Source organism: Nesoenas mayeri (genome assembly GCF_963082525.1).
Source record: "Nesoenas mayeri genome assembly, chromosome: 1".
NCBI lineage: Eukaryota > Metazoa > Chordata > Aves > Columbiformes > Columbidae > Nesoenas > Nesoenas mayeri.
The window spans coordinates 62,073,611-62,088,834 of record NC_137541.1 but is presented as its reverse complement, the minus strand read 5'-3'; the positions used below and the strand labels follow the sequence as shown (position 1 = coordinate 62,088,834).

Genomic DNA, 15,224 nt, shown 5'->3' with positions numbered 1-15,224 from the left:
GTGGTTTTTAAATGCTTTCCCCTGAGCAAGTCTGGAACACAAATCAGATGTATTTAGTTTTCTGCTTTACATTTAGTATTTCCATGCCGTTTCTGCCTCGGAGAAGGTCTCACTTTCATTCTGAGGTGCTCATGAGTTGCCTCATTGCCCTTTGAGCACTAGTGTGATCCTGCAGCTAGCTCAGAAAGAGCCACAATTCAGACACTGATCTTTTAAATTTCTAGGAGCAGTGACCTCAGTACCAGCAGCTTGAAATCTTTCAGGTAATAAATCTGACTGCTTCAGTTAGCTTCTTTTTGTGCAGAGGTGAACTAGGGGGTGGATATTCCTAGCATTTTCCTCACTGTTATGTCTGCACAGCCTCAGGAGCAGTAATACATCTGTGTAAATAAGATGCTTACTGACAGTATAAATTAGAAAGTGGCTTCTTTTTTTGTGTATATTGTTGACAATACTGTTCTTACGGATGTTTTCCCTCCATTCTGTTTTTCCCTCAGCCTTTCATTATCCTAAGCTTAATGTGTCTCAGTTGATGAAATCTTCCTGGGTGAGAACAGGTACGTACAGTCTCTGTAAGTAAGAGTGCAATTATTTTTGTTAGCAGGGTAACTAGCCTATGTAAATATCGATAGCTTAGGGGTGCTACATTTTTATGAGTCTGAGATGAATAAATCTAAGCCCAAAGGCCTAGTGACCTGGAAAATCTGGGAAATGTTATTCCTGGTTCTAGCGTGAACTACTGCAGTTCCATGATAATGCGCACAAAGTAGTTTGTGTCAATAAGCAATTCATTCTTAGTGAGAAAACCTACGCTGTCAGGCATAAAGTGTCTACTCCATATGCTGTCAGTATACCACGTTGTTTTTTAGGTTTTTATTTTAAGTGAAAATTAAAATTTTATCTGTGTGGTACTTTTTACCAAAACATGCCAGGAATAAACCAGAATGAAAATAGTTATATTCCAAGTACTTGAAAGAGTTTCATCACATTTCATTGATCTCTTCTGATTCATTCACAGCAGATTCTTCCCACCTAAGTCTTCTGGATGTTTTGCTCTATAATTCATAGGCACAGTTGAGCTGTCATGTTTAAATGCCCAAAGGCGGCTGGGGTTGCCTGAGCACTGTAGTTTCTACCTGCTTTTAAGCAGAAAGCTTGAACAGTGACCAGGCTGTGACTACTAAACTTGCTGTTAGGGTGCAGATGCCCCACTGAATACACTTTTGTCTCTCCACAACTTTACCACTTGTAGTTTACCAGTTGTAAAGACCTCTTTTTTTCAGGTATCCCTGTCTACTCTGACCAGTTTACTTTTTAGGCAGGAAACCAAGTTGCAACTTAATTTCTGAAGCCCACACAGTTTGTTTAAAAGAAAAATGAAGCAAATCAGATAATATTCAGTAACATGAAACTGCATGTGCGTATTGCACATCCAGTGTCATCCTTCCTTAGAGATTTATGTTGACTTTTTTGGTCATGCCTCTACCTTCTCTTGCCCAGCCTTAGGTTTGCTTTGCCCATTAGTGGAAGTTCCTTTAGATCCTGCAGTAAGAAGAGGGTTCTTGCAGCTCAAATATCATGTCCCTTTGGGTTTTGCTAAACTTCCTGACTCTAAGATTTTGAAAGCCAATTGCAGCACCATTTCTGCTGTAGAGGATTTTTTTTTGTAATCCCAGTTCTTGCAGGCAGCCTAGGATGAACAAGTAGACTTTGGCTGGGTCAGTCCTTTCAGTCTGTGTATTGTATTGTAAGGGTAATGAATCATGATGTAGGAAAAAGATAGAATTTATACATATAAAAATTTTAAACATTAGATTACCCATATCTATGTGCATGTATCCCAATAGTAATAAAATATGGGGAAATGCAGTTGTTCTCTGTAGCTGTCCCTCTCAGTTGTACAGTGCTATTAAGCATAATTCATTGATACTTGTATTCAATACACAGGCAAGAACAGTCTTCTACTTGCTGTAGATAGTAGCCTTAGGCTACTGTCTATTTATTTTGCTATTTAAGTCTGAGATACTTAGTCTATGATTGAATTTAGAAGACAAATGCCATTGATCTCTGTGAGAAATCATGAAGAGATTTCCTTTTCCTGACATCTGCAGTGAAATTTTTTAAACAGAGAAAGTAGTTTTCATATTTCTCTTTTAAATATTTAATTTATATTTAATTGATTTTATCTAATTGGATGGCTTTTTATTAAGCACAACTTTTAAAAAAATAGACATCAAAACACTTACTGAAAAAAGGGACTTTTAAAATATTAGAAACCATTTTAGTGGAGAGACACAGGAATGAAAACAGAATTATTTTTCTGCAGTTAGTGGTGAGCTCATTTACCATCCTTCAGGGCTGTTTAATTATGTCATTTGAATGATACACTCCATTCACTCCACTTTTACTGGATGTCATCTAGTTAGTAAAGGCCTGCACTTTTTTCATGTTTCCTATGTGTTGTTTCTCAGGGATTCCTCTCAGCATTAGCTGCCCCAGCTGCCCCAGTGTACATGGGTTTGGGAGAAGTGGGCAGGGCTACTAACCATGTTTTTTGTGCTATAATTGGCATTCTTGTTAATCTTATCGAGGGAAGATGCACTCGGAATACACAGCTTCACTCATGTGCTGCTGTTGTACATTTACTCCTCAATTCTGAACCCTTGCCCTGCCCATCTTCACCTCCGTATCACTTCCAAACACAACATTTTGACTGAAAGTAGTTGCAGCAGACAATTTAGACTGGATTTTCTCTTTTATTTAGTTTCAAACCATTCATTGAATGCTCACAAGTTTGTATTTTTTGAGAATTGAAACTGTTTCTTTAGTATCCTGGGTCTTTCTAACCTAGTTGAGATTCCAGAAATGCACTCTGCCCTAACATTTATTTATTTATTTATTTATTTATTTATTTATCTATCTGTCTATTTATTTATTTATTTTAACCTTGTCCCAGATGATGTCTTCCTTTCCAGCTCATAATCTCCAACTGAACTGGGCAGTATTCCCATATTAACACAGCTGCTCTTGAATTGTCCATGAGCTGTCACAGGGTGACTCAAAGCTTGTAATTGAAGTTGCAGAAAAGACACTGAAAAGTTTTACTAATTCATTTATGTTCTTGGGTTACTTTCTCTGCAATGTAGTTCTCTTGGGTGTCATCGACCAGCGAATTCAGGAGGAAGTGTTTCAGGCTGAGATGGAACGGAAACTAGCTCACCTGTTAAACGAGGCTTTGGTCAGAGGGCGGATATGGAGACGAGCCAGTTTTGCAGGCAGCAACATTGTGCAGGTATTAAGAGCTCAAAGTCAGAGGAAGAAATAAAGGGTAATAAATTATTGAATAAGTGAATATTGTCTAGGTTTTGATTTCAGAAACATAACTCAAAAGCAAGTAACATGTTTAGCTAGTTGATGATGCTTGTGTTTTGCACCTGAAGTATGGTTCTTTTGGATACCTTGTTGTCTTTAAAGCTAAACGTAACAAATGGAAATGACTGAGTATTTTAAGTGTCTGATGACTTCTTAAAAACAATATTGAAAATTATTTTACCAACATTCTGATTTCAAAACTTGCTATCTTGTCTGATTTGCATGCGGTCCCTAGCAAAAGGAGACAGGATACTCATCTCAGTCAAAAAAGTACTCTGGAACAGCTACTTCACAGCTGGCATTTTGATGGTGGTGTAGAAATATGAAATAGAATCATGTGCAGCTTGATGCAGCAGTAGAGTAGTATGTTCCACCCCTTAACTGCCTAGTTTGACAGTACTCCTGGTCACAGGAATGGCTGTCATTCAAGAATGATTAATCATGGCAAATTTTGTACACACTGCAGCTTCTGCTATCTGGATTCCAGTGCTGCTTTATTGTTTTGTCACAGATGGAATTATTCACATAATGTCCAGGAAGACTTGGATATTTAAGTTTTAAATTCTCACATATGTTCTTTTTAGTGAGTTCAACAAACTGAAAGCCAAAATACTTTTTAATGACTCGTCTTCTTAAGAACTACTTTTTCCTGATAATTCATCTACAGTTGTTTTACCTCACAGATGCCTTTCTAGTAGTTCAGACCTATTATCTTTATTTAATTTAATCCTTCATTTTTGCTACCACTTAAATTTCCAGATGTTGGAATTTTCTTACTTTTGTTTTCCTGTCTCAGAAACATCTGTTTCAGTAATAGAGATTTAACTTTATTTTTCTTTTGTGCATCTTTGAACTGCTGTGAATAGATGTCTGTTTCACATCTTGTATTCCCAACACCTCTTACTGCAATTTGTTCTTTATGCCTCAGTCCTCCCTTTGCATATAAATTAAATAAATATTCTTTATGTTACTAGCAAAGAGGCCACAGCCTATAAAATGTGTATGTGTAGATTACGGTTTTATGATTTTACATAAAGCTCAGGTAATTTATTTCTGTATGCACAAAATTACAAGTAGTCCTTTCTAGCTGAAGAAAAGTATTTCAAAAAGTGAAAATACAGTGTTTTTCTTATGACTTTGTTTTACTTGCTGGAACATAAAATGATCTCTTCAGCTTATGTTCCAAACAGTGGTGCTGCTCATTTATACCACTTAATTAAGTGCGAAGAGTCTGCAAACTGCTGTCTTTGGGCAGCAGAGGCTTCTCTTAGTTATGCTCTACACATCATAACATCCCATATAACACGGGGCTTCCCTAGGTGCTCGTAGCCCAGGGTGTTAGATAGGGTCAGTGCTGTAATAGAGGAGATGTGGAAAGCTGCAAGAGATACCTTGGTGCTAGATGTTTGCAATAGGTGTCCTGCTGTCCTGCATGAGAATGGTAGGTACCATCAGGTACTACAGCTTCTTGGCAGGATGCTCACGTATGGTGGGTGAGACACCTTTAGAGGCTGCTGTATGTAGCTGGAGTGATGTGCCTGGCAGCACGCTCCTGAAAGGAGGACAGTTTCTTTCAAGGATGCTGCCCTGTCAGTTGAGGATCTGATCCATAGTCATTTGCAATGAACCTTTTAGTTTTACTGCTTGCTGCTAATTTTATTCCTCATAGCCAAGTTTATAAGCTATGTTTGAAGTGTGTTGTGTGTCTTCAGGGAGAGCTATTGATGTTCTTTGTGCATTACATTCAGATTTTCCCATATAATTTTCTTGCACACAAACCAGTGACTGCTGTGATAGTAGGCCACAATGAAGTAAAAATTAGAACAGAAGCTTCCAGCAACACCAAAGTGTTGGATACCTTTATTAACAGGACATGCATATATCCTCAGAAGACTAGACACACATTTCACTTGTGTGGAGCACCTATAGACCAGAGTTCTTCCTGAAGTGAAAGATCTTTATAGTGTACCGAAATGTGGCATTTCTAAGCTCTGTGGAAAATCAGGACTATGGGTCAGAAAGTGAAGCAATTATTTGTGAATATTACAACAGGCATATTAGTTTCATTTCAAATACTAAGATAATAGAAGTGATGGCTTGTAAGGTTTAGATTTCATTTCTAAAGGCATGTGTTAGAAACTAAGAATGTTAAATAAATATTCTTTAAAGCTAAACACTTTGAATAAGAGCTTTGGCCTACCTAGCGTGCCCAAACACTATGCTTTCCCCTCTTGTTTGTCTGCACTGTTGACAGGTGGCACTTCATGATTTAAAAGAAAAAAAAGGAAAAATTCTATAACCATTACGTACCAAAAATCTGTGAAGCCTCACACCTGACTGTTATATGTGAGATAGTTCCATTAATTTCTGTGTGATGCTTATATTAATGTTTCATGTTTATTTATATATATATATATATTTAATATGTATCTGCTGTTGCTGCAAATTGGAGGGTACGTGTTTAGTTTGAACTGAATCTGCAGAGGCTAGGCACTATGCTATATTTTGTCAGTAGTTTACTATAATAACTCAAATTTCAATTTTTTTGAGGAATTAAATGACTCAGTTGTAGTTTGAAAATACACCAGGAGCTAATACAAAAATAATTAGTTTTCTGTCATTTCAGCGTGCTTGGTCTTTTGAGCCTAATAGAAAGCAAAAAGGTGGTCCTACTAAGTGACAAAAAACCCCAATGTTCTGATTTGAAGAGCACGTTAGGCGGCACTGCATTTGTAATGTGTGTGAGGAAGTAGAATAGTAGCTATGAGAGGACATAATGACTGAATTGAGCTTTTCATTAGGGCAAAGAGGTTCATTCTCCTGGTTTTCTACTGACAGCTTATGTGTCTCTCCTGAGTGTGTAATCTGAGGAGAGGCCCAGTCCTGCTGGGAGTTTTTAGGTTTTTAAATGGAGCTTTTGGGGACTGCTGCTGCTTCACTTTTTCCTCAGAGGCATTTCACCCCTCCGATGTCAACACCAGGCAGACACCGGCCTCTCTGTCATGTTGCCCCCAGCCTGTTCCTACCCCTGTTTTGGCAAGCTGGTGATATTTTGGCTGGCCAAGCCTCCACAAGCCAGCAGAGAAGATTCCCTCGGCGTTGCCTTCAGTTCACTTAATGGTCTCCTCAGCGGGAGGAGGGTCCGCCAAAGCGGGCGAGTGTTTGGTGCCGTGACAAGCGCTGTCCTGTCCGGACCCAGCCGGGCCCTTGAGGAGGCAGCTGGCACCGCCATTTCTCTCTCAGCAGGTTCCTGTGGGAGCATTTTCAGAGCCGGGGCAGGTTACGCATGATGCATGTTTCACATATGTTTCACGTTGCGTGGTCTGCTGAACCGTTCAGACTGCAGTACAGCTTTGATTCAATAGCCTGGACGCTAAAATCCTGCTTTAGTAAGGCAGAAAGCACAAACTTTTTTGATTATATTTTCCCTAGGGGATGAACGTAGGGGAAAAAAAGGAAAATAATCCTCATACATTTCATTTTGGAGATTGTGAGTGTGCGTGTTTGCTTGTTTCTAAGTAACACTCATGCCTTCGGAACCCTGAACCAGTTCACCCAGGGACACCCCACGGGCTGACTAACACTCTGCGAATGCCTTGCAAGCTTGCCCACCACCTGGATTTCCCTGCTTCAAATTATGAACTACACTGGGTTGCCAAGGCAACTGCATTCACTGACCTATGGTATTCTCTTGAAAACACTTTTTAAATTAAATTTACTGACACCTGAACACCATTAAGCCTTTATTCTGTAGAGGTTAAATGCACATCTAGTATCAACAAAGATGGTATCATTTATGTACACAGAAGTTGAATTTGTCTTTTTCTTTTTTTTTCTTTCCACTTTCTGCCTCCCATGTATTGAAATTCTTATATCTCCTCCCTCCCTATGTCATCCCTCACTGCGAGAGTATCAATACAAAATGCTTAAGTACTTCCTTACACATGGGCTGCATTGCTGGGAGCCTGGAAAATACCATTTCTGCCTGTGCTTGCATTCTTAGCACTCTCAAGGATATAGACACCTCTGTAAAATCTGAGACAAAACCAATCTGAAGCTGCCCAGGAAGTGTAATTTGGAGCAAAATGGCACAAAACTTAGTATACAGAAACTGTAAAAAATGGGCACAGTGGCTGTGCACCTCAGTTTTATAAACAGACTTAAAAACTGTTGGGATCCAGTGTGCCATTTTCTGTATTGCAGCAAACTCAGATATTAGTTTAAAAAAAATAATTAGTGTGACAGTGATGAAAGCTGAAGTGCTGATATTGTCACCATTGTTGTGTTGATGTACACGTCTAGTTATCTTGTAGTCACACCAAGAATACCCTGCTCAGCCATTAGCTTTCCCAAAATAGAAATCCATAACCATCTCCCCTCCAATTTGAAATCTTGTCTGCAGCTTCCCTCAGTGTGGTGTGAGGAGTCATAAAATACTGTGTATTCAGAATGAATTCTTTCAGATAAAACTTAGCCTTAAGTAGTGAGCTTAGTTCATCAACAGCAGCCTGCACCTCCACCCTCCACTGAACAATTTCATGCTCATACCCGTGTTCTCTAGACTGTGCTGAAATGGCTCTGGCTGCTGCTTCCCTTTTCCACTTTGACTGTTCTCACCCATCCCTGTTCCCCAGTATATGGGGCCATAAACTGTTGTTTTTAATTCTGTGTTAAAATTGTATTTCAGTTTTGGCAACTTGGAATCTGTCCTCCTTCCTCTCTGCCCTTTCTAAAGGCAGCTGTGGAGAAGTTCCTTTTTTAACCCATTCAGCCAGTTTCTGACTGTTAACCCTGTATATAATACACATATAATTACCCTGATTCCCCAAAAATAAGTCCTAGCATTATTTTTCAAGATTTTTGAAGATACTCGAAATGTAAGACCTACTCCAAAAATAAACCCTACTTACAGTTCATTAAAAAAGTCAATTGAAATAGTGTCCAGGCAGCTGTACATGTAAAAATGTTAGCATCTTTTGCAGCAAAAATTGTATAAGGCCCTGTCTTATTTTCAGGCAAACAGGGTACTGTACTTCTTGAATGCTCCACAGTGCCATAAAATCGACAACCATTCAATTAAGGAATCTTCTACATTTCTCTGATTCTCTAGCTTTTCTACACACAGAGAGATTTCATAAAATTAAATGAACAACCCGTTGACTTTCAGTCCCATGTGGCCTTTGAACTCCCTTGCTCTCTGTGCAAGTTAAGTGCTGCTTAGGAGGGGTTCATCCCTGCTGAAAATAGATGCCCGTCCGTACTCCCCGCTGCTCTGTGCACTGAGACGAGGCTGTGCTGAAGGCAGCCCAGCTGAAGTACAAATATGAAGCTGTGGACATTTGTTAACTAATGATACATCTGGGTTCTGTGAAACAGCTGCTCAGTATGTGTTTTGGAACCTTATTTATCGATACTCCCTTCAGTCAGAGATCGGATGCCACTTAGCTGGTAGAAGAGTGAATAGCACTCAGGATGAGAAGCAGCGTTGGTTAATGGGCCCTGCTAGTAGGTCTTACTGTGTTTCAAATAGTTGCACATGTTATTCTTTGCTTTCAGTTGATTTGGCCTAGAAGACTTTCATAATACTGTTCTTTTTTTTTTTAACCTTTTTTTTTTTTTTTTTTCCATTATATACCTTGCTGTTGCTGCTTCTGGGAAATGCTTTTTTAGGACATGTTGAGTTGATGTCCCCAAAGACCAGAACATCATACCTGTTGAGCTAGAACATTGCACTGCTTTCTTTCAACATGATTGTTTTGTTGGAAACTAGGAAAGGAAACAATATAAAGTTTTGCTTTTGTAAGCCTCAGACATGCAAACATTTGTGTGTTTGCTTTAATTTCAGCCTATAGGCAGTGTTTGAGCTTCTAATTTATTAAATATGTACTTCATAGTAAAGTATAATCCCAAAGGAAGCTAAGTATATTGCTCTATTTGTGGCAATTCCTTCTAGAGCTCTTCAAACTGTGGTTTACATGATAGAATACCTCCTACTATTTGTTTGGCCTAATTCTAGGTTGAACTCACCATTACATATAAGTGGTTAAACAGAAGAGAGTTATTATAGACAAGATTTAATTTTACAGGAATTCAAAGCTGTTATGTGATTTTCATATGCAATGTAGATGTTTGGTGGTTAGAGAGTATCTACAGGCCTTCCTCATAGCATGCATTCTTTTGATTATTAATGTCTTTAGAAGTAGGAAGGAAGAATTGCTTCCCACAGCATCAAATGCATTCCTTCCTGAAGAAAGGTGGATGCCAGGGGAGCTGTTTGGAGGATGAAGGTGACTGTAGAGGTGCTTTTGTTGAAGAAGAGCAAACATTTCTATATGAAGCTAGCAGAATATTTGCCTGTGTAGCTGCTTAACATTTGGAAAAACTGAAACAGAGAGATGCATGTTATGAAAAACAAAGCAAAGTAGATATTTAGAGAAGGGAAAAGCACAGTCACACTAATCTCTTCTGTAGCTACTACTAACTGACAAATGCTGAAGTCAGCAGAGGCTGCCAAGATGGCATGATGTTGGCAGCTTTAGAGTGAAAGCAATTCCCTTTAGTGTTGGGTCTGGACATTGTCATGAAATAAATAGGAAAAAAATGGAAATTTCAGGTTTGCCATAAAAATGTATTATAAAGGGGATCGCTTCCCTGGAAATGTTCTTTTTAGTTACAAAATAGATATTTCTGTAAATTTCCCAGGGCCCTGGAGCACTTGAATAGTGCTTGTGTAATTAGACACCGATGTGTTATTCCAGCAATGTTGTCTTCCCGTGGAAGACTGCTGCTCAGAATCCTTTATATAAGTATTAGGTGAAAATATAGTGAATTTTAGTTTGGAAACAAATTACTATTACTTGAGTATTAGCTTTGTGTATCTACGCTTGCCCAACATTCCTTAAGCTCTTCTTAGATGAGAGAACTAGCCTGTGTGTATGTCGCCTTTGCTGCATACAGTATTTTGGATTACTACACGCAGCATGTCTTCCCATCAGACTTCTCTGGATATTGACAATTTCAAAAATGTACCAGTTTAGTATAATATTATATTCTTTGGTTTCACAGATACTGGGATTTTCTTTAACAGCAATTGTATTTCTACATCATAATACAAGGTGGAATCTTTTCTATACAGTAAGGGTTGCACACAGTGACAGTTAAGACAGATACTGGTACCATCTTGGTAAGGCTGTTCCAAATGTATCCTTTTACATAAGTGTCCTTAAGGTCCAGGCCCTATGGAAGGAAGGGGGAGAGAGTGTAAGGACTGAAAGACCAAATAAATACAACTTAAAATATAAAAGCTTTCCATTTCCTTTTCAGATCGTGAATGTGTCACGATTAGTTGGTGTTGATAACCCTGTGGAGCTGATCTATTTTGTGGAGGACCAAGATGGAGAGAGGCTCAGTGCTCTGAAGTGCTCAGATCTGATGAACAGAGTTGATATCCAGCGGGCCGCAATCATCCTTGGATACCGCATTGAGGGCACCGTTGCGCAGCGTAAGCTCTCTCAAATCCACACTCATGCCAGCAAAGAGAAACAGCAAGGGTGGCATTAATTTTTAGATTATGGCAGTGCACAGTGCTCACTGTTGCAGTGTTTCATTCTTGGAATGCTGCAATTTTTACAGTCCTGAGGAAATAGCTTATAGCAGTCTGGTGGTGAGCTATGTGATGTTGCTTTGCTTCTTGAAGACTGCTGAGCTTAGAATTGCAATAAGTCCTTAAATGCAAGCCTCACTGCATTCACTTCAGTGCTTGTGGTAGAAAAAATACTGTGCTAACTAGATACCTTCTTGGCATTTTCATCTCCTTCTGTTAGTCCAGTATTTCTGTGCACCTTATCTTGTCCAGAAACTTGCACAAAACCCACGACTGTGGGATGGGAGAGTGTCAGTGTGAAATGGGTGTTTCCTCTAGCTGAGTAGTGGCAGTGAAGTTTAACATAAGTCACTATTTTTTGTTTGTCTGAATTGTCGTTTCTGTGAGTGAAAGATGTAGGCTAATGCTACTTGGGGCATTTTGGAGGATATAAGCAAAAAGAAATAGTTCCTTTCCGTCACTGAATACAGTTGACCTTATTTTTATTTGTTTGTCCATCAGTCATATATAAGTAATATGATCTTTTAATAAAGATAATGTTAGGGTAATGTGGTCTTTTACTAGAAACACATCCAAATAACAGTGACAGGTCATATAAAGTCACATAATGACTTTATTTAGGAAGGTTGGTATATAAATAATTTGTGGTAGGGAGCAAGGCTGAAGACTTTCTCAAAATTCCATGTTCTGATTAGGAAAGAAACTTTGAAGTATTTTAAAACAGTAGCAGACATTTATGTGATCTACAAAATACCTCATTGATAGGAATGCTTAATTACCTTTTCCGTTTTCTCTGCCATATGGAGGTATGAGTTATGTTCTACCACAGGGTGTTTTGCCAATAGAACAAACGTGTCTGATTTTTAAAATTCTCTGCAGAAAGAAAAGAAAGAAAATAGTAATAATTGCACCATCTGGATGGGTTTCTGAATTCTGTCCCTTACTGAAAGAGTGGTTTAAAGATAGGTCAGAAGCTCACAAACATCTGCTTAATATCTGTTAATGAACTGTAATGCTGGTTAGACAGAAATGTAAAAAGTTGCAAGAATAAATTCCCTTTACATAAATAAGTGTTGAACAAACTTCATGAGCGTTTTTGGCTTATCCTGCATGTTGAAACTTGTTATCTTTGACATGTTATTAGAAAGTTCTTTTAAGATGCGTAGAATCGTAGAAATTTTTTACGTATTTCTTCTTATTGGAAAAAGCTACCTAAAAAAAGGTTATTTTTATAACAGAAAATGTAATGACATAAATGAGCCGTTAGATGTATAAAATATAAGAATTATAATATGTTCCTTTAATGTCTAGGTTCATCATTAGAATGGCTATTAATAAAATGTTATGTAAAAATAAGTTGGCATTATTTTTAACTTGAAAATGCCATTTTAAGAAAGTGCATCAGTTTGACTAGAAATGTATTACCGCTGTGGTTTTTAGTCGTACATATAACCACTATGCAAAACAGAGCAAATAAAAGTTTTGTTGATTCTGCCAGTTAGCTGTTTACAAGCATGACTGGTTCGATTACACTTTCCAGTAGTTTTGTCATCTTGTTTGGGGCTAAGGGATCTCACAGACTGACAATGAAACAGAGAAAGGAAAATAGGCTTAAAAAATGCATAACTATACACCGTGAAGAGGAGGGTCTTGCTGATTTCAAATTGCCACCAATTATTGATGGGGAAGGTAACAAAATATATTACTAAAAAGAAGAGGCAGCTGATAATACTGCTTAAAGCAGGAAACAGGCAATACTATTGAAATGTCCTTCTCACCTTGCAGTTAGTGGTAAGTCATTTTTCTGCACCCATTTCACTGTGTCAGCTCAGTTTCAGGTTGCAGAATGATGAGGCAGAAGTGCATTTTCGTTAGTATTTTAAGCACATGTCTTCAGAAGGAGGTAGGCCAGGACAATCGATCACCTGCCCCATGCTTCCTGACCATGACATACGTTAACTTATAGGTGGTATGCCATTTCATGTCATGTGTAACTGGTTTCTGATAAATGCCTTAACTAACATCTACAAGAACATAAAAATATGTAACCTTTAAGCGTCCTCAGTTTAAAATATATAACCACATCATATTGCTGTCTTCCTTTTAACTTCACAGCTGTGGAGAAGCTGAAGGAGTCCACCTCAGAGTCACAGAATAGCAACCTATGGATTATTGTTGGTGTGGCAGTCCCAGTTGCAGTGGTCCTTCTGATCGTCATTATTTTGTACTGGAAACTTTGTCGAACAGACAAACTGGAGTTTCAGCCAGACACGATGAGCAACATTCAGCAGCGACAGAAGGTAAAAGGGGAAGCTGTGCTGAGAGGAGCTTGATTATTCTGAGCAGAAATAAATGTGGGAGTCTAGGGAACACCCAGAATCCTTAAATAGACTGTGGAAACAGTTTCAAAGCCTTCCAGTTAAGGAAAAAATTCAAATTATAGTTGAAGTCAAGAATCCCATAGTGTTTTATTTGTTCTCCTAGGCATATGATATTTCAACTGAGGTTGAAAGTAACCTTTCTAACCTTTCTTTATCACTTCAAGGCTCTGGCTAGGATTGAGTAAGAGGAAGTGTACTGAGTGTTGAATCATTGACCTTGTTTTCTGCAGAGGGCTGAATTTTTCTTTGGAAAGCTTCTGCTGAACTGATTTGACAGCTAAACCACACCATGTACCTCATGCTGGAATTAGAATTTGCTAGGGCCTATCCTTGCTGCTTCGCATTCTGCCAGGGCTCATGTCACTGTTGTGAGAGCTTGTTGCAGGACTAAAACTTCAATTAGTGAATCTGCATGAGACTTCATGGGTGAGCATGTCGACTGGACTGTTGGAGGTCTGGGTTAAGATGGTGAGGAATTCAGAAGTCTGTCTTTTTCCTGCCCAAGACGGTAAATTAAAAAATATGTGACCCAGGATTTTCACAAAGTCTGTATTCATTAAAAAAAATGGAGAAGTGGCTAAAGGGTTACAAATCCTACTTTTCCTTTTTACAACTGGAAAGAACCAGGCTGTGTGTCAGAGATGGTTATTACTGATTATATTTTCAGAGACGTTATAAAAGGTAAAATCATCTGCCTGTGTTAATCCTGTAGTACTGTAGTCGTGTTCTTGTACTGTCACCTCATGTTCAGTCATATAGTTTTATCTGTAACAAGCCTTGTCTGTACCCCATGCTCTCGTTCAAGATAATTAATGATGTGAAAGATGAGAGAAGCAGGAAGCAGTTGCACTTCCAAAGCAGTCAGAACAAATCAATAGTAACTTCCTCTTGTGTTGCCACTGCAGATTTAGTGTGTCAGAATCAAGGTCGGCAACAAGTGGTACCCTTTGATGAACTTCTCCCCCTGGTACCTTGTTGCACCTGTACTGTGGTAATACATAATGTGGATTTTGATTGAAGAAGTTCCACACAGTGGTTTTGGCTAGTGTGAGAAGGGTCATACAAAAAAGCAGGAGAGGTTCTTTACCGTTGGTACACTATTTCATCACATACATTTTCACTACCCCTCTGCTGGTGCAAGCTTTTTGTAAGAAAGCGGTCGGTTTGGCTGTAAGGCCAAAAACATCTTTCGTAATTTTACTTTCTTTTGGGAAAATGGCTCCATTGTTTTTCTCCATTGCTTCCACTGTATTCTTCATCTTAATCATTCATGAGTCAGAAGCCTTAAACTTGTTTGTATGCAAGTCTCATTTCAGTTCGCCTAGGGAGCCTGTCACTTTGCCTTCTTTAGGCAAGTCACTGCAAGCCAACTAGAAAGAACCAGAATGGACATCTAGTCCAGTCCTGGTGCTGGTGGATGGCTCATACTTTAATACTAAATGAGATAAAGCAATAAAAAGTGTCTTAAATTTTTATCACTTAGCACATCAAATAACTGCCAGAATCTACTTTGAAAACCATTTCCCTCCTTTACCCAAGATCCAGAACTAGAGTCATACTCTGGCTTTCTTAGTAGCAAGCTGTCTTTGGGATATTTTCGTATGGTCAAACACGGGGTTGGTATTCCAGATCGGAATAAGGCATACTTAACAGGCGCTAAAGACCCTCAGATAATCATAACAGTGTACAAATGATGAGGGACATTTGATCTGGTCCCACCCTTTAAATTTTTTTGTGTTTTTTATACTTTTAATTACATTAAATGCAAAGAAATGATCAAAGGATTTAGGCCTGTAAATAAACTGAATTGAAAAATTGACTGGGGCTCCCCATTCCTCACTGTACCCACAATTATTCCATTCCATCTT

General features: G+C 38.6%; 1 protein-coding gene across 1 annotated transcript in view; it reads left to right on the top strand.

Moving 5' to 3' along the window:
* KIAA1549 overlaps positions 1-15,224 on the top strand; it is a gene marked incomplete at both ends in the record, with an annotated part of 141,160 nt that overhangs the window by 86,605 nt on the left and 39,331 nt on the right. Inside the window, 4 exons of the mRNA XM_080360630.1 lie at positions 498-557; positions 3,147-3,292; positions 10,696-10,873; positions 13,091-13,275. Coding sequence (XP_080216756.1) covers positions 498-557; positions 3,147-3,292; positions 10,696-10,873; positions 13,091-13,275 — 569 coding nt within the window. The remainder of the gene's footprint in view (positions 1-497; positions 558-3,146; positions 3,293-10,695; positions 10,874-13,090; positions 13,276-15,224) is intronic.